The sequence below is a fragment of the Onychostoma macrolepis genome, chromosome 25 (genome assembly GCF_012432095.1).
Source record: "Onychostoma macrolepis isolate SWU-2019 chromosome 25, ASM1243209v1, whole genome shotgun sequence".
NCBI classification, from domain to species: domain Eukaryota; kingdom Metazoa; phylum Chordata; class Actinopteri; order Cypriniformes; family Cyprinidae; genus Onychostoma; species Onychostoma macrolepis.
Genome location: NC_081179.1, coordinates 5,189,681 through 5,211,987, shown reverse-complemented (window position 1 = coordinate 5,211,987; position 22,307 = coordinate 5,189,681). Strand labels below are relative to the sequence as shown.

At 36.6% G+C, this 22,307-nt stretch overlaps 2 protein-coding genes across 2 annotated transcripts; both read right to left on the bottom strand.

The window, feature by feature from the left end:
• Positions 1-1,106: 1,106 nt before the first annotated feature.
• On the bottom strand, positions 1,107-10,061 carry hdac10 (histone deacetylase 10). Its single transcript, XM_058767901.1, has 20 exons — positions 9,847-10,061; positions 8,756-8,890; positions 8,579-8,675; positions 8,411-8,508; positions 7,486-7,590; positions 7,265-7,333; positions 6,820-6,946; positions 6,583-6,648; positions 6,434-6,493; positions 4,980-5,069; positions 4,737-4,843; positions 4,424-4,491; positions 3,648-3,909; positions 3,474-3,564; positions 3,312-3,397; positions 3,150-3,203; positions 2,409-2,487; positions 2,136-2,330; positions 1,403-1,583; positions 1,107-1,231 (listed from the first exon to the last, which is right to left on the bottom strand). Exons 1-20 carry the CDS (start codon positions 9,909-9,911, stop codon positions 1,218-1,220), a joined length of 2,049 nt encoding a protein of 682 aa, XP_058623884.1. The 5' UTR covers positions 9,912-10,061; the 3' UTR covers positions 1,107-1,217.
• Positions 10,062-11,057: 996 nt separating this feature from the next.
• On the bottom strand, positions 11,058-20,964 carry LOC131534837 (von Willebrand factor A domain-containing protein 5A-like). Its single transcript, XM_058767900.1, has 20 exons — positions 20,743-20,964; positions 20,283-20,485; positions 19,980-20,202; positions 19,745-19,905; positions 19,555-19,669; positions 19,314-19,477; positions 18,804-18,892; positions 18,577-18,721; positions 18,409-18,488; positions 18,216-18,330; positions 17,971-18,129; positions 17,786-17,889; positions 16,734-16,951; positions 16,603-16,641; positions 13,789-13,824; positions 13,572-13,652; positions 13,381-13,416; positions 12,312-13,302; positions 12,102-12,225; positions 11,058-11,984 (listed from the first exon to the last, which is right to left on the bottom strand). Exons 1-18 carry the CDS (start codon positions 20,780-20,782, stop codon positions 13,139-13,141), a joined length of 2,172 nt encoding a protein of 723 aa, XP_058623883.1. The 5' UTR covers positions 20,783-20,964; the 3' UTR covers positions 11,058-11,984; positions 12,102-12,225; positions 12,312-13,138.
• Between the last annotated feature and the right edge of the window lie 1,343 nt (positions 20,965-22,307).

The following is a 22,307-nucleotide window of genomic DNA, read 5'->3' as shown; positions in this document are numbered from 1 at the left end:
AAACCACAATCCGCCATGCCATCTGCAGATGCCAACTAAAGCTCTATCATGCAAAAAGGAGGCCATATGTGAACATGGTCCAGAAGCGCTGTCGTGTCCTGTGGACCAAGGCTCATTTAAAATTGACTGTTTCAAAGTGGAAAAGTGTTCTATGGTCAGACGAGTCCAAATTTGACATTCTTGTTGGAAGTCACGGACACCGTGTCCTCCGGGCTAAAGAGGAGGGAGAACTTCCAGAGTGTCTCTGATGGTATGGGGGTGCATAAGTGCATACGGTATGGGCAGCTTGCATGTTCTGGAAGGCACTATGAATGCTGAAAGGTGTATATAAAGGTTTATATCTACAGAAGACGTATATTTCAGCAGGACAATGCAAAACCACATACTGCAGCTATTACAACAGCATGCCTTCGTAGTAGAAGAGTCCGGGTGCTGAACTGGCCTGCCTGCAGTCCAGATCTTTCACCTATAGAGAACATTTGGCGCACCATTAAACGAAAAATGTCAAAGACGACCACAAACTCTTCAGCAGCTGGAAACCTATATCAGGCAAGAATGGGAACAAATTTCAACACCGAAACTCATAACCGAATAAACTTCAAACTGTTTTGAAAAGAAGAGGAGATGCTACACCATGGTAAACATGCCCTCGTCCCAACTATTTTGAGTCCTGTAGCAGGCATCAATTTTGAAATGAGCTCATTTTGTGCATAAAATTGTAAAATTTCTGTTTAAACATTTATCTATGTTCTATTGTGAATAAAATATTGGCTCGTGATTTGAAAGTCTTTGTTTTCATTTTATTCAAATTTAAAAAAACATCCTAACATTTTCAGAACTCGTGTTGTAATTATTAACCCTAAAATAACCTAAAAAAAACTCTACATTTAAAAAAAAAAAAAAAAACATTGCTCTATTTACATTTATTCATTTAGCAGACACTTTTACCCAAATGAGGAAAACAAGTAGCTTATAATATATCATTCAAAATATAACATTTATAATATGCTTACATCCTCAGATGGTTGCTTTGTCAGATTTAGCTCACTTCTAACTAAACAAACCCTATACAAACATCATGGTCAAACAAAAAACTCAAGAAAAACTGAAATAGGTTCATTTTTAATGCCATACATAATTTACAAAAAGTACAAAAAATATTATTTTCCATAATTGAATATCAAAATGCAGGTCGTTCAATGTCCCAGAGGTTTCCATCAGCTTTCTGAAACTGCACAAACACACATTATTATTAATTTATTAATCTAAGAGTACATTAAGGCATTCTAAGGTGACATGACACATATAATTTACCATATATGAACTTTTAGATAAGTTAGTTTTGCAAAACTGCTCAATTACATTCTCCATATAATATTGTAGTGAACTGTGGGATTAGTACCTGTGCAACGCAGAAGGCCCCAACACTCTTGCACCAAACTCCAGCGTTTCTGCAGCCTCTGTCTCTGCTTTTCCATCATCTGAACATCTTCAGGTTTGGAGGCCCCCAGGGGCCTGAGAGGAGGGACAGGGCCCCCAGAGAGTGAAGAGACCGTAACCTCCAGCAGATCTTTGTCATAGCCCTTAAGACATGCAGGTATGGTGATTTACTAGTAGCAAGAAACTCTCATAAAGAAGATTGAGGCAAGTAAGATAAAATAAAAATACACAAAAGAAATAAGTAAATTAAGAAATGTAAAATAAATACATGTAAACAAACAAATACATTTAAAACAAATAATTGCATTTAAAACACAAATTAAAAATATTGTAAATAAATACATGTAAAATAAATAAATACATAAAAATTACAACAAATAAAATATGTACATTAAAAATAAAACAGTTAAAATAAAACAATAAAAAAATAAATGTAAAATAAATAAACAAATACATTTAAAATGAATAAATAATGAATATATTTAATTAAAAATAAATAAAGATATTTAAAACAAATAAATACATTTAAAATAAACAATTTAAAACAAATAAATAAATTTATTTAAAAATTTTAAATAAATACATTTGAAATGAATAACTACAAATCGAAAAAAAAAAACATTTAAAAAAAAAAAAAAAAAGTGTATGTTTTGAATCGATTTTAAATATTAAAAAAAATATTTAAAAACCCTGACCTGCAGTAGGGTGAGTGTCCGACCCCCTGCCAGGCCTTGGAGCAGGCTGGTCAGGTGACCCCAGACTGGTGCCAGATGAGTCTTTGCCCCACTGTCTCTGACAACCCCCAGCACCAGACAGGGGTTAAACTCATACGCCAGAGGGAGAATCAGGCTCAGAACTGCCTGCATGAATCCTGCCGTGAAGCTCTCACCCTGGAGACGAGCAGAAAGAGGAAGTGACTTCACAGAAATAAGACAAAATCTGAGACAATATAAGGTGTGATTACACACCTCTCTCAGACACAAGGACAAATGGTTCATGCACTTCTCTTCAGTTTCTTCAGCACAGACTTGGACTAGTAACACCTTCCTGAAGAGACAGAGAGACTCACCCACTGCAGTTTTTAAAGAACTGAACAAATAATTTCTAATTTACTGAATTAAAGTGACAGAAAAAAACAAAGCATAATGATGTATTTTGATTAGCTCTTCTGGAGGAAAAAAAAATAAAAAATGTAAATATTAGATGAAAAACGTAAAATTAGAAATGTTGCCTTGACAACTAACTGAAATAATATGCAGAAGCAGTAAAATTACTAACAGGAAATAAATAAAAACTAAAACTAAATTAACATTAAAACTGAAATAATGATAAATGAAACCTAAACAGTGAATAAATAAATAATACGTAAATAAATAAATCAAAGCACATAAGAAAAATGACTAAAATGTAAAAATTAATAAAAATTATAACAGTATATAATACTAAATAACAAAACAAAAAGATTTAGAAGTATTCTAAAATAGTATTTAAAAATAAGTGTTAGATAAAGTTCATTATTTTAAAATATGTTTCCTAAAAATAAATGTAATACTAAAATATTTTTAAAACATTTTCTAAATACTAACTTATATATATATATATATATATTATAATTAAAAATCTTTATTTGAAAAAAATTTCTAAAAGACAAATTCAGCTCTGCACATTATATACAACAAACAATAAAACATATGTAATAACTGGCTCACCCGTCATTAGTGTTTACTGGTACATTCCCATCTCCAATAAAAACAACCAGCACCCTTCATCAAACACAAAAGCACTGTATTTAATATCACATAATAGGCAATTATTTATCTGATCTAGGTGATTTTAAGGTAATTCTTCTGTTAGTCTAAGAAGTATTGTACCGTTCAGCAAGGCCCATTAACGCACGTTCACAAGCACAGCGTACGGACACACTCAAGTCAGACACCACGATGCATCCATTACGCACCTGATGAAGTGTTACAGTCTGTTACCAAATACTGCACACACAAATAACCACCAGACCCGTGTTATCACATCCTCACCTCTTTATTCATCATTTGGTCAAGAACTGAAATTATATTTCCAAGAGGCTGGAGGATGTTTTGATCTGTTACGTCTTGGAAATGTTTATCTCTACAGACAGAAAAACAATTTTAAAAGGTTATAATGTGGCCCAAAAGTGTGACTCTGTATGTTTCTGATCTGAATTTACCAACCGAAAACTTTTCACTACTTTAGTGGTGCTTTGGGAAACTTCCCCCAAATGTTGGCAGCCCTCTGGCAGTGAGACCTCCGCACCAGGAGGAGGCGCTACAGCTGTTCGCACATCAGTTGATGTCCTGGTTAAAGGTTCAGGCCACACAATATCCTGTGTCGTCTTCTTTGCATTGGTCTCTGGCGCAGGTTTCTCAGCCTCTTTAGCTCCACCGTTCTTCTTGTCCATTCTAGGTCGTTTGTTGCTCGTTCCTGAATGAGCCTCTTTAAGAATGAGACAGATAAAAATGTAAAAGATAAAACATCATAAAATGTAGCTGTCAAATGTTTAAATGACATTTAAATAAAAACTAATCTAAATGTCACTACATATTTAAATCTATTACCAATTGCCTTCATTACAGACTTCTTATGAACTAAAATCAAAAATGTTCATTAAATACAGCTGAAAATTAAATATAAATATTAGATGAAAAACTAAATGCAAATTAGAAATGTTGCCTTGGCAACTTACTGAACTAATAAATTGAAGCACCAAAATTACTAACTGGAAATTAAAGAAAACTAAAACTGTAATGAAGATAAATTTAACCTAAATAGTAAAAACTGATGAAAGCACATAACAACATCAATAAAAATAAACTGAGAATAAAAAAATAAAAGCTAATTCTAAATGTTTTTAATAAAAACTGTAATACTATATAATTAATACTAAAACAAAATCCATGTGAAAGGAAAATGGCAATTTTTAAGTAAAAATCAGTAAATTAACACTAACCTAAGTGTTTAAAACAGTTCCAGTATGATGATTGAGCGTTGCAAACATTTTGGATAGATTCCAGTGCACTGCGGAAAAATAAATAAATCACACGGCATATTACTCCAGCTTTCTAGTGATAAAAAAATGTGTCTGTCCACATTGAAACCGAATCACAAACAATCTGAACATATTAACATAGTTTGATGTATGTAGGGCAGGATTTTGGACCAATAAGATTTGACTGTGGGTGGTGATACCCAGTGCACCTCAACTCAAGCAAATGGCTTGTCCAATGAAAAGCACTCGCCGCATGATTGACAGCTCAAATCACCTCTCACAAGCAGCTGTGAGCCCTGACAGCCGAGGGGCGGGATCTCCAAGAAGGGTCTGGACGGTTTGGCAAACCGATTGGGCCAGAGAAGTCAGGTTATACCCTCCCTGAAAGAACGAAGGAAACCAGAAGAAACAATATATACAATCTAAACATGATAACACAGATAACAGGTCTTAAAAAATTAAAATATGCTAAGATCAGCTTTAAAAAAAAAGATTTTATGTGATAATGACAACTGACCTCCAGAACGACGCACATTTTGCCTGCAGCCAAAGGCATTAGCAGTTGGGTGAGGTGGGCAAAGATCTCAGGAATAGCACACATTTCACCCTGTAGCACAACAGACAGAAGTGTTAACTGAGATCAACCCATACAGCCCATCGAACAGGGCGGAAACTTTTGGAAACAGTGTGACAGAGTAGTTCACTCAAAAATTTTAATTTCTTGAAAAAATTACTCATTCTCAGGCCATATAAGACGTAGATGAGTTTGTTTCTTCATCAGAACAGATTTGGAGAAATGTAGCTTTATATCACTTGCTCTGCAGTGAATGGGTGCCGTCAGAATGAGAGTCCAAACAGCTGATAAAAACATCACAATAATCCACACCACTCCAGTCCATCAGTTAATGTCTTGTGAAGTGAAAAGCTGATTGTTTATAAGAAACAAGTCCATCATTAAGGCATTTTCTGGCCAAAATATGAGACCATAATCCATAATAACGCTTCCTCCAGTGATAAAGTCCATCTACTGTTGTCCCCTCACTTCTAAATCCAAAGACATAGTTGTTTAGAACTGTTTTGGACTGTTTTCACTTGTAAACAGTGCTTGATCTGTGCACATGTGACCCTGGACCACAAAACCAGTCTTCAAGTCGCTGGGGTATATTTGTTGCAATAGCCAAAAATACACTGTATGGGTCAAAATTATCAATTTTTCTTTTATGCCAAAAATCATTAGGATATTAAGTAAAGATCATGTTCTATGAAGACATTTTGTAAATTTCTTACTGTAAATATATCAAAACTTCATTTTTGATTATTAATATGCATATCTAAGAACTTCATTTGAAGGCGATTTTCTCAATATTTTGATTTTATGCACCCTCTGATTCCAGATTTTCAAATAGTTGTATCTCAGCCATATTTTGTCCGATCCTAACAAACCACACATCAATGGAAAGCTTATTTATTCAGCTTTCAGACAATGTATAAATCTCAATTTTGAAAAATTGACACTTAAGACTAGTTTTGTGGTCCAGGGTCACATATTTCTCTCCTGATTCAGACTAGATGACTTTTTCACTGGACTGTTATTATGGATTCATATTTCGGCCAGACGTGACAGTTTAAAATTAAAATGTCTTAACGATGGATTTGTTTCTTACAAACAAACAGCTTTTCGCTTCACAAGATGTTAATTGATGGACTGAAGTGGTGTGGATTATTGTGATGGTTTTTATCAGCAGTTTGGACTCTCATTCTGACGGCACCCATTCACAGCAGAGGATCCATTGGTGAGCAAGTAATGCAATGCTACATTTCTCCAAATCTGTTCTGATGAAGAAACAAACTCATCTACATCTACTTGGATGTCCCAACTAATTACCATTTTTGAGTGAACTATTTCTTCAAACAGGATCCAGAAAAGAAAATCACAGGTCAGGAGCTCGGACAATCAAAAGAGCCTCTTACTTCTGGGTCCCCAATGGCTGAATCAAAACCAGCACTGACCAGAACCAGCTCTGGATCAAACTGAAAGAGAAAATAAATGTGCATCAGCTTGACTTACACACTCAGAAAACCGTCTAATGGTCTATTGGTTGCTCTCGTGCGACAGGTACCTCGTACGCGACGGGTAAAAGAACATGGAAGAAAGCAGCCAGATAGTCACTGTTCGTCATGCCCACCTGCAGAAACAAGCACAGCTTAGAAACTATATGGCAAAAGCTTAAATATTATTTTAGTTTATTTCTTTACCAGTGAGACTGGTTGATTTGATTGGCATGCACTGCTGCAATGAAATACACATTTATGACAGAGTTTGATGGCTTCTGAGCATTGATTCAGTTTTCATTTGCCTTGTTCCAGGGGAGGTTAATGTTAAAACCACATCCTTTGCCTTTCCCAACACTGGTGTAGTCCGACTCGGGGAGATTGGGCCAGAAGGCCTGGTTCTCATAACGATGCCAAGAAAAATAAAGCACACTAGGACAAAAGAAAAAATAAATCTAATTATAGAAAATTATAGAAATTTTAGAAATTCCCTATAATTACAAATGATTAAGTGCTAATACTAAGAATAAGTTGACAATTTTGACTAATAAGTTGACTAAGAATAAGGAGACAATTTTTTTTTTAAGCGATCGGATGATTTTTTTTGTTTATCTGGTGGATGATAAAACAGGTGGAAAAAAAAAATCTAAAATTCTCTCTCAAATAAAATACAAAATAAGAAAATATTAAATAAAATAAGAAATCTATGCTAGTAAACTACATTGTTCATCAGAAGGAAGATGGACTCACCTCGAGTCCTCCTCAAAGCAGTACTGGACACCTTGTCCATGGTGGATGTCCCAGTCCACAATCAAAACCCTAGAAAGAAATCAAAAGCCCAAACTTATCTGTATGACAAACTGAAAATCTTACACAAAATCTGCAATACCAGCTCTTAGTTTTCCTTTAGTGAGTATTAAAGTCATGTAAATTAGTGTTGTACAGCTGTGCAGGATGTAACGCCCGCTCACCTGTTCAGGTTGTAGTTCTTCTTAGCATAAAGCGCAGCGATGGCCACATTATTAAACACACAGAAACCGTTCGCAGCGGAGCGCTGACTGTGGTGTCCTGGAGGCCTGAGGGCCACAAACAGAGAACAAAAATTAATTACTAAAAACTACAGATCAACATACTGTTTTGTCTAGTAGATTACTACTAATAATACAGATTATTATTAAATTAAATCATTACTACATTTGAATATTATATTCACTATTAAATTAAAATGTTGACTGTAAATATTATTAAATATTAATTTTAAATACGAACAATGAAATATTCATAGTACTAGTAGTAAAAAATAATAATTATGAATTATTCAATTAATACATTATTAATATTGTTAAGACTAAAAATAACAATATTAAAATGCGTAATTAAATTCACTTAATTTAAATGTATTTAATACTGGTATTATTTAATTTGAACAATTACATATTGTTAATAATAATAAAAATTATGAAATTAAAATATTTAAGGTATACATCATTAATACTGTTAATAATACCAATAACATCCATATGAATTCATAATTAAATGTATTATTAAATTAACATTTATATTCAAATTTTATTAAATATTACTAATATTTAATATGAATAATTACTGTAATAATTAATAAAAATAATTAAATGTGTTTTTAAATTAATAACATTACATGTAAATATTATTATTTATATTGTTCATAATAATAATAATAATAACAACAACAATCATAATAATATTAATAATGTTTTATTTTAGCTTCACTTTCGTTTACAAAGCAGGGCTGCTCAAACATATTGCAGTTCTGTTTAGTGCCTAGTGGGAAAAACACCACACACTTCAACTTTAAATAGGTAGTAAATTTGGTGGACATCCAATCACGAAAGCAGCAGCTGATGGTTGTGTGCTCACCTGACAAGCGCCATGCCGTTCCTGACCTCTCTCTTCATGACGCTGTCCACCAGCTGCAGTGTGGCGCCCACGGCTAGCTTGGCACAGTGATAGATGTTCTGCGCTCACAAAAGAGACTGTTGGGAAGCGTCCACCTGAACCCAGCAAGCGTCAATGACCTGGACTTACCTGATGGAAATAGACGTCGCTGTACTGCTTCGAAAATGCCATCAGCTCTTCCACGCTCATTTTTGGAGTCTGTTTAACGGCCTCCAGATACTCCTCACTAAAGTAAACATAAAAGATTTTGAGACCGGACTCAATCATACAGCAATAGAAATGTGGCCTGGTTTAAACTCCACCAACCTGTGTGCGAGTAAAATCTCCTGCTCGGTGGCCTGGCGGACCGGCAGCTGTTTGCACCTCTGTGCCACGCCGTGAGTCTTCAGTGCTTCGTAAGACACGGTCAACCGCTCAGGCACCTCGATCTCACAGACTGGACTGGACGGAGCAACAACAAACAGATTTGATGTGAAAACAGAAAAACAGATTGATAAGAGTTTCAGGAGTTTTTGACAGAATGGGAATCTGCCAAGCAGGCAATAATAAAAAAAAAAAAGGCAAAAAAAATCAACTGATTTAATCAGTTTATCACTATCGATAATGCAATTATTAAATTATGCAAACGTAGAAAAACAGTGATAGCAATATTAGAAACTACTACAATTTTATAATTGATTTAAATCTGCCATTATTAAACTTTGGTTGCAATACTAAAACACATAATCTGTTTCTATATTATGTTTTGCCATTTTATTATTGTTTAGTTCGTTTTTATTCATTTTTAGTTTTAGCTATTTTAGTACAAGTTAAACTAAATGAAAATGAGCAATGTTGCTTTGGCATTAAGCTGAAATAAAATATCAAATAAGTTTGTTCGCTTATTCTATTTTATCAAGTGACCGTTTTTATGGTTTTAGGTTAGGTTTTAGTTAACTATAGCAACCCTGTTTCCCCACTAATAAAAATAATATCTGAAATCAATAGTTACGTTTTTTTAGTATTGAAAATGCCCATTTCTGACTAGCACAAAACGCAAACCAAGTAGTTCACTGTATATTTTTATTGCGTTTCACATATTTTAACACATTTTAGAAATCAGTTTTTAAAACTGAGCATATTTTGAAATAGCATTTAATTATACATCACAAAATAAGAAACTAACATCTCCAGAATGTTGAAGAAAATCAAAGATATGAAAAACATAAACAAAAAAAAGTAGATCTATAACGTTATATGGTATCATGTGGTAATACTGTGGTAACGTTACTTTCACCACCATACGCAATCAATGATTTATGCACCATTTTATTTTATCATAATATTATGTCCAAAAAATAACAGTATAACATGAGACTTTTGTAAGAGTCGTACAGTAAAGTGATGAGACGACTTACTCTGTCCAGAGGAGTTTATAACGGATCATCTCCTCATCAAAGATCAGTGCGCTTCCTGACGCCATTTAAACACTCTGCTCTGGGTTTCAACGAAAAACAACTGATTAATAACTGTTAATCACTGTAAATTACGATTTCAATCACGCACTGAAAAGCAGAACCGTTCAAAGTCCTTTCAAAGTGTTGTTTTGTTTCTCGTTTGCTTCTTTTCCGTCTCTCGGTGAACTCATTACCGCCCCAGCCGGATGATCACGTGAACAACAACAATTACTAAATAAAAATAAAACATAAATGCTACACGCAAAACGAAGCTACCTGTCTACCTATCTTTTGGAAGAGACTTATTTTCATTTATTTGATTTATTTTGTAAAGCCTTGTGCAATGTTATTACTAACCATTTGCTTGTGCATTTTTCTTTTTTGTTAATGCAACGTTTTTTTTTTGTTTTTTTTATAAATTTATATAGTAATTCTGAATGCAATGGGTATTTTAATGTCAGTCTTTTGCTGTAACTTGACAAATTTCATATTCATCAAATTTGGACGTCTCTGCACTTCTCTGAATCTTGTCTTTTTTTTTTTTTTTATAAATGTGACCCAGGACCACAAAACCAGTAATAAGTAATAGTCAATTTTGGGAAATTTAGATTTATATGAATATATAAGCTTTCCATTGATGTATGGTTTGTTAGGATCGGACCATATTTGGTCCAGATACAACTATTTGAAAATCTGAGGGTGCAAAAAAATCTAAATATTGAGAAAAGTTCTTAGCAATGCATATTACTAATCAAAAATTAAGTTTTGATATATTTACGGTAGGAAATTAACAAAATATCTTCATGGAACATGATCTTTACTTAATTTCCTAATGATGTTTGGCATAAAAGAAAAATCAATCATTTTGACCCATACAGTGTATTTTTGGCTATTGATAAAAATATACCCCAGCGACTTAAGACTGGTTTTGTGGTCATATATAGCCTACACGCTTAACACTCTCAGTGGATATATTTGTTTTTAACAGTGTCCAACAGCATACAATTCACAAGCATCAGAGCAAAACTCTGTATTTTTTTCTGAAATCCATTAATATACACAATGTAATTTCCACGTCTCAAATGTGAATTTGAACATTAACAATAATAAATAATGAAGACAAGGTAAAAATAGTTTTCCAAGACAGTTTTAATGCATATTATTTAACTCATTATCACGTGGTACCACTTACATTTATGCTCAGTGTTAGGATGATCTGGTTAGGATGGACCTAAATGACAAAGCACAATTTTCTGATGACAGAATCACAATAAACAAAAGCCTTTATATTAATTAAAATGAGCTACAAAAGTTACATTTGGAGTACAAAAAAAGTGGCAAGTGTTAGAGCAAAATCACAAATAGAAAGGTATGAAATCAAAAAGAACAATGCTTAGAAACCATCTACAACCTATTTGAAATTTTCAGTGGCCCATATGAGAATTATTGCTCCTTTGTCCATGTTTTTAAAAACTATGGTTAATGCATCTGGTTAACGCATATTTTACAGTATATGTTATTATATATATATATACTGTACTGTACAATTAATATATAAACACTGTAACTGCAATTATTATTAATTATTTACTCCATTATGGGATGATTTTTAAAGCACGTTTTGGTCAATTTGGAAGGTTTTTGTCATGTTTAAATTAATTTTAAGCAAAAAAAAAAAATATTCATATGACAAACACTGAAAGCTATAAACATTCATACTGATGATTTATGAAGTGAACAAATATATTGTTAAAACAGTTATTTGTAGATCAGCAGCCTTTCTTTGGCAAAATATTCTGGCTTGACACACATGCTGTTTTTATCCATTTGGGTCTGTTGTTGATGCAGTTAGAAAAGCCATGGTGTAAACTTATTAATATATATGTGCATATGTGTATGTGTGTGTGTGTGTGTTAGGCAGTTATTTGGCACAGGATGTAGAGTGTGAGTGTGAAACAAGTAACACAGTATCTGTTCTTTGGTCTTCTGATGAAGCAGGACGTAGAAACACTGACGTCTTCAGAATCCCAGAGTCTCTTTGGTCACCTGACATCCGAGCAGGACATTCCCCGCACACACACACTGAGACAGATCGCCCACTGAAACACACACACACACTCAAATCATCAGTGTGTGTCAAAGAACTGAAGATATTTGCTCAAACGTCTCTTGATGAACGCTGACTGAATGAATGTGGTCTGGAATGGAGATCTCACCTTTCTGAGAGCCGATCCATGACGCTGCCTTCATGGCCACAAACTGCCACTCCACCTGCTGCTCTATTTTACAGCCGTATAACCAGATCAGAGCCAGGAGAGTGGCCCATACTGACCCATCCACCTGTGTACAGACCATCATCCACTGCATTTGTTACTGGACACTGCACACAATCAATCATCGCTGTCTTATTTCATCACATCTCTCACCTGTGCTGGTTTCTGATTGGTCAGCTCATCCTCCATCTTCCCAAACACATCAGCCAGTGTGGCGTCCAGATCCCAATAGCCGGACGCCTTTTGGAGAGACACAAGCTGGAGTAATGGGTCCTTCTGAGCTCAGGAGCAGCTGAACACAAACATACACAAACATAAAAGAATAAATATAATAAAAATCAATATATAATGTTAATAAAATTTAATAAACACCTCTAAAACAATGTGAATTTTATGACCTTGTATACTTGTCAAATGTATGTTAAATGAGTCAATTAACATCTTGTAATGTTCGTGAGAAACGCCAACTTAAGGCGTTTTAACTTTAACCGTCACTTCTGGCTGAAATATGTGTCCATAATCCATAATAACGCTTCAAATAGTGATAAAGTCCATCACCTGTTGTCCTCTCACATCAAAATCCAATGACATAATTGTTTAAAACTGTTTTGGACTTTTCATATGTAAACAGTGCTCGATCTGTGCATATTTCTCTGCTGATTCAGACGAGACGACTTTTGACTGGTATTTTAGCCAAAAAGAAAATTAAAAATGCCTTAATCATGGGTTTGTTTCTTACAAACACACAGCTTTTCACTTCTCAAGATGTTAACTGATAGACTGGAGTGGTGTGGGTTACTTATGGATTATTTTGTGGTGTTTTTATCAGCTGTTTGGACTCTCATTCTGACGGCACCCATTCACTGCAGAGGATCCATTGGTGAGCAATTGATATAATGCTACATTTCTCCAAATCTGATGAAGAAACAAACTCATCTACATGTTAGATGGCATGAGGGTGAATGCATTTTCATTTTAAACTACAGAGTTTTCAGTAAGTAAGCCAGTACTTTCCATACATAACAATTGTGTCCATCTTCTGTATGTGTGTGTATGTATATACCATCGCTTTTGCTTTCAGAGTCTGTCTGATCAGACGGGGCAGTCGCAGTCTTAGAACCACAACGGAAGAAATTCTGGATCTCTGCAAATGACAACAATGATCGTTAACCATGATGCTGCATTTGTGAACTTTAGTGACGCTGTGTATTCATTGTGTTACTTGTCATGAATCCGTTCTTCTGTTCGGGTGCAGTCACTGAAAAAATAGAAAGGATCTTTCAGAACAAGGATTAACACAACAGACAGAATATTTCCACAGATATAAAGATATTATGACTGTGAATGTTTATTTGAGCTGGTTACTTTGCTTTTCCTTCACTATTTTTAAAAATGTATGTCTGGTTCACTTACCTTCTGGTACCCAATTAGATATTTTTAAGAATGCTCGCTCTGTGAACGACATCATCTTTGAGCAGTGAAACGATTGTTCATCTGCATAAACGGTCCAAACATTCAGACATTAACGTATAACAAAAAAATAATAATAATAAAAAAATAAATATATATATGTAAATAAGCAAAACAAGCAAGCAAACAAGAAAAGCTCCTTAAGACTTTGTTCTCTTACGTGCAGATAAACGAAACTCGCGGGGTGCTATGTGATCTGAAATAAGAAATAACACAGAAAAGTATCATATACATTAGTACAGGTGCATCTCAATAAAATAGAATGTCGTGGAAAAGTTCATTTATTTCAGTAATTCAACTCAAATTGTGAAACTCGTGTATTAAATAAATTCAATGCACACAGATTGAAGTAGTTTAAGTCTTTGGTTCTTTTAATTGTGATGATTTAGGCTCACATTTAACAAAACCCCACCAATTCACTCTCAACAAATTAGAATACTTCATAGGACCAATAAAAAAAAACATTTTTAGTGAATTGTTGGCCTTCTGGAAAGTATGTTAATTTACTGTATATGTACTCAATACTTGGTAGGGGCTCCTTTTGCCTGAATTACTGCAGCAATGCGGCGTGGCATGGAGTCGATCAGTCTGTGGCACTGCTCAGGTGTTATGAGAGCCCAGGTTGCTCTGATAGTGGCCTTCAGCTCATCTGCATTGTTGGGTCTGGTGTCTCTCATCTTCCTCTTGACAATACCCCATAGATTCTCTATGGGGTTCAGGTCAGGCGAGTTTGCTGGCCAATCAAGCACAGTAACACTATGGTCATTGAACCAGCTTTTGGTACCTTTGGCAGTGTGGGCAGGTGCCAAGTCCTGCTGGAAAATGAAATCAGCATCTCCATAAAGCTTGTCAGCAGAAGGAAGCATGAAGTGCTCTAAAATTTCCTGGTAGATGGCTGCGTTGACTGTGGACTTCAGAAAACACAGTGGACCAACACCAGCAGATGACATGGCAGCCCAAATCATCACAGACTGTGGAAACTTCACACTGGACTTCAAGCAACATGGATTCTGTGCCTCTCCACTCTTCCTCCAGACTCTGGGACCTTGATTTCCAAATGAAATGCAAAATTTACTTTCATCTGAAAAGAGGACTTTGGACCACTGAGCAACAGTCCAGTTCTTTTTCTCCACAGCCCAGTTAAGACGCTTCTGACGTTGTCTCTGGTTCAGAAGTGGCTTGGTAGCCCTTTTCCTGAAGATGTCTGAGCGTGGTGACTCTTGATGCACTGACTCCAGCTTCAGTTCTCTCTTTGTGAAGCTCTCACAAGAGTTTGAAACAGCTTTGCTTGACTGTATTCTCAAGCTTGCGGTCATCCCTGTTGCTTGTGCACCTTTTCCTACCCAAAGTCTTCCTTCCAGTCAACTTTGCATTTAATATGCTTTGATACAGCACTCTGTAAACAGCCACACCTTTCAGTAATGACCCTCTGTGACTTACCCTCTTTGTGGAGGGTGTCAATGTTCGTCTTCTGGATCATTGCCAAGTCAGCAGTCTTCCCCATTATTGTGGTTTCAAAGAACAAGAGATACCCATAATTTATACTGTAGGGATGGTCATTTATTGAAACTCAAATGTAAATATTCTAATATTTTGAGATACTGATTTTTGACTTTCATGAGCTGTAAGCTCTAATCATCAAAATTAAAACAAAAAAAACTTTTGAAATGTTTTACTTTACATGTAATGAATCTAAAATATATGAAAGTTTCACTTTTTGAAATAAGTTACAAGAAAAAATGAACTTTTCACGACATTCTAATTTATTGAGATGCACCTGTATATTACTTGTTTACGACAAGCATAGGTGTGTTTAAAGTTGAAGTTTAATTAACTTTTGACTGGAGGTGTGTATCATTACATACAATTAACAGACTGTTGTTTGTCATGAACTGAGAAATCTAAATTCCCTTGATCTTTTGACATATAAGAGGTCATTGTACTAAAAAACATGCAGTAAGTTTCAGAACTCAGAACCTTCTCGTTAGTCTCTATGATGTAATAGTGTGGATAAGCACCGCCTCCGCAGAAGAAGATCAACTCCTGCGTCGACATCACTGCCTGTTTAGCCCCACCCACCGATTCGTGCATGTAGTGTAAACAACGAAAGGCAAACACGCAGGTCTACGCAAAAAACAAATAATAAAGATGGCTCCAAGACAACAAGACGCTGTACGTCTTTGCATTGCCTTCCTACTGATCCCAACATTAGGAAAGAGTGCATGAACTTTATTTTTAATGAAGCATCAGTAAGAACTCGGTCCTTTGTTCACTTCATTTTACCGCGGATTCATTTACAAACAACGCATAATTCGACGCAGGATTTTCAGAAAGATTGAAACTAAAATACGATGCTGTGCCGACTATATTGGCTCCGAAAGTAATGTTGCAACACAACTATTTTTATTACCTGATCACTATTGCTTTGTCTGTTAAACAGATTGTTTGATATGAGTATTTATGTGTCACAGCAGCGTCCATCTGTGAAGGATGTTGGCTGTCAAACATACACAACTGTTAGCCAATCACAGCAGCGGGTGTTTACTTCCGAGTCTACAATACGTTGCGCCGATTCAAACAGAGCGTTCTGATGAGGGGGGTTAAAAACAGGACAGAAAATAGCCTATTACTAATTATGATGTTTTTTGATATAAAAATCTTGATAACATTGTAAGTGGACCTCAGAGAACCGTACAAAATAATTAAAAAAAAAAGGCAGTTCATGATCCTTTAACACATAGTGGCATCAAACGTCCTTGAAGCAAATTTGACAAACATTTGATTTCACATCTTAATGAGGTACATTTTTTTGTAATAATTTCTTGGGTCAAGAAAGAGATGCTTTGAATTGCCACAAGGACGCTTTTCTGTCACATATCAAGCTGATGGCATCCAGGTGATTTCATGGCACGTGAAATCAGGGTAATGGGGAAAAAATCTTTATGCTTAAATAACAGATTATTGTTTGTCTTACCATATTTTATATGCATCATGTCAATTTCTAAAGACAAATCTGAAAAACATTTGATTTCACATCTCAATCTAAATATTAAATAGTCAAGTGACAGTAAAAGTGATGTATAAACACACAATGCTTGCACTAACTGTATGTCGGCACTCTTCTCTGCAGCAGGGGTCCTTTCACAGTCTGTCTGCTGTCTTTATTCACAGCAATGAAGGCTGTATGAACACTGCTCACTCCTGCCTGAACACTGAGCTCCACCATCCTGCTCCTGATGCCCTCAACACCTGCAGCACCGGACCTCTCCTCCTGCTCCAGAGAACGGATCAGGGTCCGAGCCGCCAGCCGGTGAATGGACAACCTGCAGAAACATGGAGGAAATGTGTTGAATTATTGTTGGATTAGAAAAGAAAAGAGCTGATTCAACTGCAACTGAAAATCTAAAATAATTAAATAGAATTTATTTTATTTAACAAAAATTTTAATTTGAAATGATTTGTTGAGGATAAAAGTGATGCACTACTTTATTGATTGATTATATTATTTTTGGAGAGATGATTCAACAACTAGGAAGGGAGATTTTCCACTGTATCTCTCAGTAAATAAACTACAGTAAATAAATAAAGCATTACTTATTTGACAGTAAGTAACTCGGGATGCACAGATATTAATTCTGGCCAATAATTATTATTATCAAGTTACAGCTGAAAACCAATAAATGGCTGATATTAAAGAGCTACATTATTCTGTCTAAAAAACAATACACTAAACTGATAATCACTTTAGGTATTACAATATACAATCATAAATTCTGTATTGCTAACTATTAATTTTACAAATAAAGGTGAGAGGTTGAATGGGGCATACATTATAGTAATAAATTATACTTAAACCATAAAATAATTAGTGTTCAAATATATAAAACAATATTGGTCAACTTGATCCAGATAAAATAAATCACTGATATGGTCCTGATATATTATGCATCCATATGATTATGATATTATGGTGTAAATTTACCCGTTTGTGTTACTTGTACTGGTTATAATTCTGCAGCGAAAATTATATAAAATTAATTGGCAACAAAAGGCTTTATTTCTAGTTTCATCATTTAAAAGTTATTTTAAGTGAGTTGGTCTGAAGCAGAAATGGAGCTGTTGTTGTCAGCGTTTATATGTGTGTTTGTGTGTGTTACCCTGTTTCTTCAGTTGGTTTGAGGCAGAAGTGGAGCTGGTTTGTTACTGGTTGATCTTTAAGACTGTATTTGACTGACACTGTTCCCTCAGAGCCTCCTGAACTCTATGAGAGAGAAAATGTAGATGACAAATGAGAAACACTGGTATAATTGTCATTAAAGAATCACATGCTAAATCTTCTCACCTCTCCTTTAAGCTGGGCATAAATTAGTGCCCTTTGACCCTGGAAGAGCACACTGATGGGTGGAGACAGTGTGTCAACAGTAACACCGTCTGGAAGGATCCAATCCACAGAGATATTAACCACAGCGGGCTGCAGCGCAAACCTGAGCGACTGCATCACCTGATATAGTTTGAAGAGAAAGAGAAACCATTGAGACATTTGACCAGGAAACATTTGTGTCTGTGAAATCCAGTGGAGAGCTTTACTTTGGGCTGCATGCGGTCGCTGTCTGTGATGAACTGAGCGTGACCAGATCCCTCCCTGGCCATTCCTGTGATGAGGGCGGCACTCGCACCCTCACCAATCCCGAATGAGAAACACCTGAAGACACCATAAACTCTGTTACTGTTAGTGATGAAGATATGAATGATGGACAGATCAAACCCAGCAGACCTTTACCTGTGAGAGTGAGCGTGACTTTTCACCAGATCCAGCACCGCTTTAGTGTTTCCCACCTCTCCATCAGTGAAGATGAACAGCTGAAGAGAGAAAAACATCTCTTCAGCCATATTTATACTTTTGCACAAATTCCAGAATGTCGTTCAGGTGCACATTGGGGTGTTGTACCTGTCTGGGGTGATCGAGGTAACAGGGCTGATTGTAGATGTGTTTTAGAGGCTGTAATATCTCTGTGCCGCCCATGTCTGCTTGCATTTCCTTCACTCTCTTCAGAGCCTGATCCATTGTTTTCTGATTGTACTCAACACTCTGACTGCAAAGACACAGAAAAACATCTCATCTCCTCTGACACATTTCAATACTGAATATCTATGAATGAAGATCTAGACACTAACGGGAAGAAGGACTCAAAATCAGAGCCAAATCCATAGATATTGAAGTAGCATCCCATGGGCAGACTCTTCAACAGTAACAGCAGAGTGTCCTACAGAGAGACATGGACAGAAAGTGAAAGTGAGATAAAAACTATAGTATTTACAGCATACAAAATACAGCATAACTATTGCATTTACTTTCCTAACGCACATTCCTGGTTTTATTGTGCACAAAGAAAAAATGGTTTGTCTTTAATCTTTCATCAAAACATAATAACAAATTCTTCCTCTGACCTCACAAATTTTTCTTACTTTTCAATCCTTTCCCTCTAACCACTTGACTTGAATCTGATATGAAATGGAGATGGAAAAAATACAGACCCAGACTACATTATTCTTCATTAAATGTCTGCTTTCCTCAGAAATGTCACAAAATAGAACTAAAATTGATGATTTTAATTTCATGATGATTTTAAATGTGTCTCCTCCCAATACATTTAAATAAATGCTGTTTTAAACCTTAAATCTTACCTTTGCACTTTCTATGGGCATCTGTGCTCCCTTCCCATGACGCATCAGGAATCCCATACTGCCTGATCTGTCAATCACAAAAACAAACTCGCCTCGAGTTAGGGTTAACTCTGGGAACTCTGGGTACAAACTTATCATGACCACTGGGTCCCTCATCAAAGAGCCTGAAAAAGAGAGAAAGAGTCAGTGACAGCTTGATCACTCAATCACATAATCCCAGTTCAATCCCATAATCCTCTACCTGGCGGGGCAGTGGTCACTCCTGCCTCCACTATAGCAGAGGTCTGATGGGTATCCTGATAGTACACAAACAGCTCAACGTCCTTATCAAACATGTGACCAGGACTCAGATTCACCTACACACACAAACAACACATGCATAAACCTGCTCTGCTCACACATCCAGATAAACACATGAAGACACACAGTACCGTAGCCTGAGTGTGATCAGAGTGGAGGAACACTAGAGGATCCAGAGTGCAGTTGGACTCTAGTTTGGAGATGGGCTTCGGAGAGCTCACATGAACACTGAGAGTCAGCGTGTAGGGAACAGCTCCTGATGAAATCTCTGAGACTATACCAGCAGCTGAACCTGACACAGACACAGAGAGTGTTAGAATCAGCTTCTCTGCTCTAATAAAGTGTGTGTCAGAGCTGCTGTAGGACCTGCTGGTGTGTATCGGGGGTTGAGGACAGCCGGCAGACAGAAGCGCAGCGAGTGGTCGGCCTGCACAGCGAGCTCGGTGACGTAGATGATGGTGACGGCAGCGTTCTGACCCGCCGACAGACACCCGACACTCAGTCTGAACACATCAGGACTCTCTGCGCTCTCTTCCAACAGAAACGCCTGCTGACCCGAACTCACAGCGTCATCATACTGATCCCTCGCCTGCAGGATAGTTTTGTTAAATAGTGATATGAAGTATAAATATGGAAATAAATGTTCTGTGGGTTTGTATCTGGACTCACGGTTTCTCTGTCCTGCACCTCTGCCACAATCTCCTGCTCTCCGATCTTGGCACTGAAGTGGCAGACAGCAGCATCAGCAGGCAGAGGGAGGACGAACAAGGCCTCCAGGGGGCGCTCTTCCTCATTCACATACTGCAGAGTGGAGGAGACTGTGGCTACATGATCCTGAACCAGAACCTCCACTGAGATGCTCTTCAGAGGCACTGAGTCACACAAACCAGCAGAACACACCTCACATCATAAATAACTGAATAAAAGAGAACGGTGTGTGTAACAACATGCCGCTGCTGAAAAATATTTATCTTTTCCTCTGAGAAAAACATAAATTCTGTTAAATACTGTGATACTAGTAATAGCCTGTAATACCCTTGCGACCTACGTCAAAAACATCTCAGCTCTCCAACATATTACAAAAGTTGTAATTTAGCAAACAGGTAACAGCAATAATGTGAATTCATACCTGGTTCATATTTCTCAGTCACAAGACCGGAGATCTCCATTCTGCCGCTCCGTTAGACGAAATGACAATTTTACTTTAAATAGAAAGTGAAACAAAAACACCGAAACCACTGCCTTTATAGGCTATCTGTCTCAGATCTTCATAGATCGACTCGTTAAATTATTAAATCTGTGTTTCTGAACCTTTCTAATGCGGTCAAAGTCGCTGAATCACCGCTGAGTCAGAAGACGGTTCACCCACTGAGTGGCACAAAGCCTGAAAGGCAGCAATGGCGTAGCCACGGACATAGACATAATAAATATGTATTTATATTCATATTTATGTATTTATTATGTCTATGGCCAAGGGTATGGGTGTGCTGGTGCCACCCACAGTGGCAGCTGACACACCTAAAAATAGATGCAGAATTATGTTTTTATAGTCTTAATCAAAAAAAAAAAAAAAACATCTAAACTTGGGCTATTGTTGTTTACTTACTATATTTATAAAATAAAATAATAAAAAATAAAGAGCACCAGAAGCATAATTTAAATTCTCTGCTAAATGAATTTAAAATATGCTTATGATTCTTTTTTATTATTATTTTGTTTATTTTTTTTATTATTATTTTATTGTTTTTTATTTTATTAAAATTGTCTCAATTTGTACTTACAAAATGTGTAAATATGAGAAATATGTGAAGAACTTGCTGTTGAATTTTGTCATTTTGAAAGTTCAATAAAAAAAAAGGTTATGCAAAGATTTGATTGATTGAGACCCACTCAGTGTGGTGGTGCGGACCCGTGGGGGGTTACACTGAGACCGGATGCCCTGTGTGGTTCAGTGGGGACTGGGTCTGAGCTGGGTGAGCTGACTGGTAGGGCAATACACAGCTCTGTTCTGGGCCTGTTGAATGGCAGCCATGAGGTATCCTGATGGAGGTAGGGGTTGATAACAGGTTTGGGCACTGCACGGACACTGGCCATCCTCTGCATGTACTGGTTGGTGAGATGGGTCTGCCGTTCCTCTTTGCGCTGAGCAAGAGCCACATACAATGGCACATACAGTGGCCACAATACAGCCATTCATCTCCGTCAAACTTTAGTAGCTTCCTCAGGGGAAGAGAAACAGACAAAGCCAAAGCCTTTACTACGACCACCATCCATCATGACCTTGGCACTGGTGATTGTACCTAAGAGAGAGAACTCTTTATGAAGACACTCATCATCAATACCATCATCCAAGTTCTACACGTTGAGATTGACACCCTGGTAGCGAGTCCTGGTACCCAGGCAGCCTCCTGGGTCTCAAAGTGCACAAAGCCTCGTCACAAACCACCTTGCAGGACAGGATGTTGCCAAATGCAGAGGTGTCATAAAGGGCCTTATTATCAATAGACTTATCCAGGTTCTTGATGAAGAGATTCCCAACGCCGCTCTTTTTCTCAGAGAGGGGTTGCGCTGAGACCACATGATACGGACAGGTCTACCCTTGGTGATGTCAAAGTTCATCGTGTCTAGAGCCTGTTCAGCGTCTGCAGGCTGCTGGAAGTTGACATACTGTAGGCATAGCTGAGCGACCAGCAT

Coding starts and splice junctions, on each gene's coding strand:
- hdac10 (XM_058767901.1), bottom strand. CDS start 9,911: ATGGCGTCAGGAAGCGCACTGATCTTTGATGAGGAGATGATCCGTTAT. Junction 2,331..2,408: donor TGTCCTTGTGTCTGAGAGAG/GTGTGTAATCAC, acceptor GCTCGTCTCCAG/GGTGAGAGCTTCACGGCAGG. Junction 1,584..2,135: donor GGACACTCACCCTACTGCAG/GTCAGGGTTTTT, acceptor GCATGTCTTAAG/GGCTATGACAAAGATCTGCT.
- LOC131534837 (XM_058767900.1), bottom strand. CDS start 20,782: ATGGAGATCTCCGGTCTTGTGACTGAGAAATATGAACCAG. Junction 20,203..20,282: donor AGGTGCAGGACAGAGAAACC/GTGAGTCCAGAT, acceptor ACTATCCTGCAG/GCGAGGGATCAGTATGATGA. Junction 18,331..18,408: donor AGTCACGCTCACTCTCACAG/GTAAAGGTCTGC, acceptor TGGTGTCTTCAG/GTGTTTCTCATTCGGGATTG.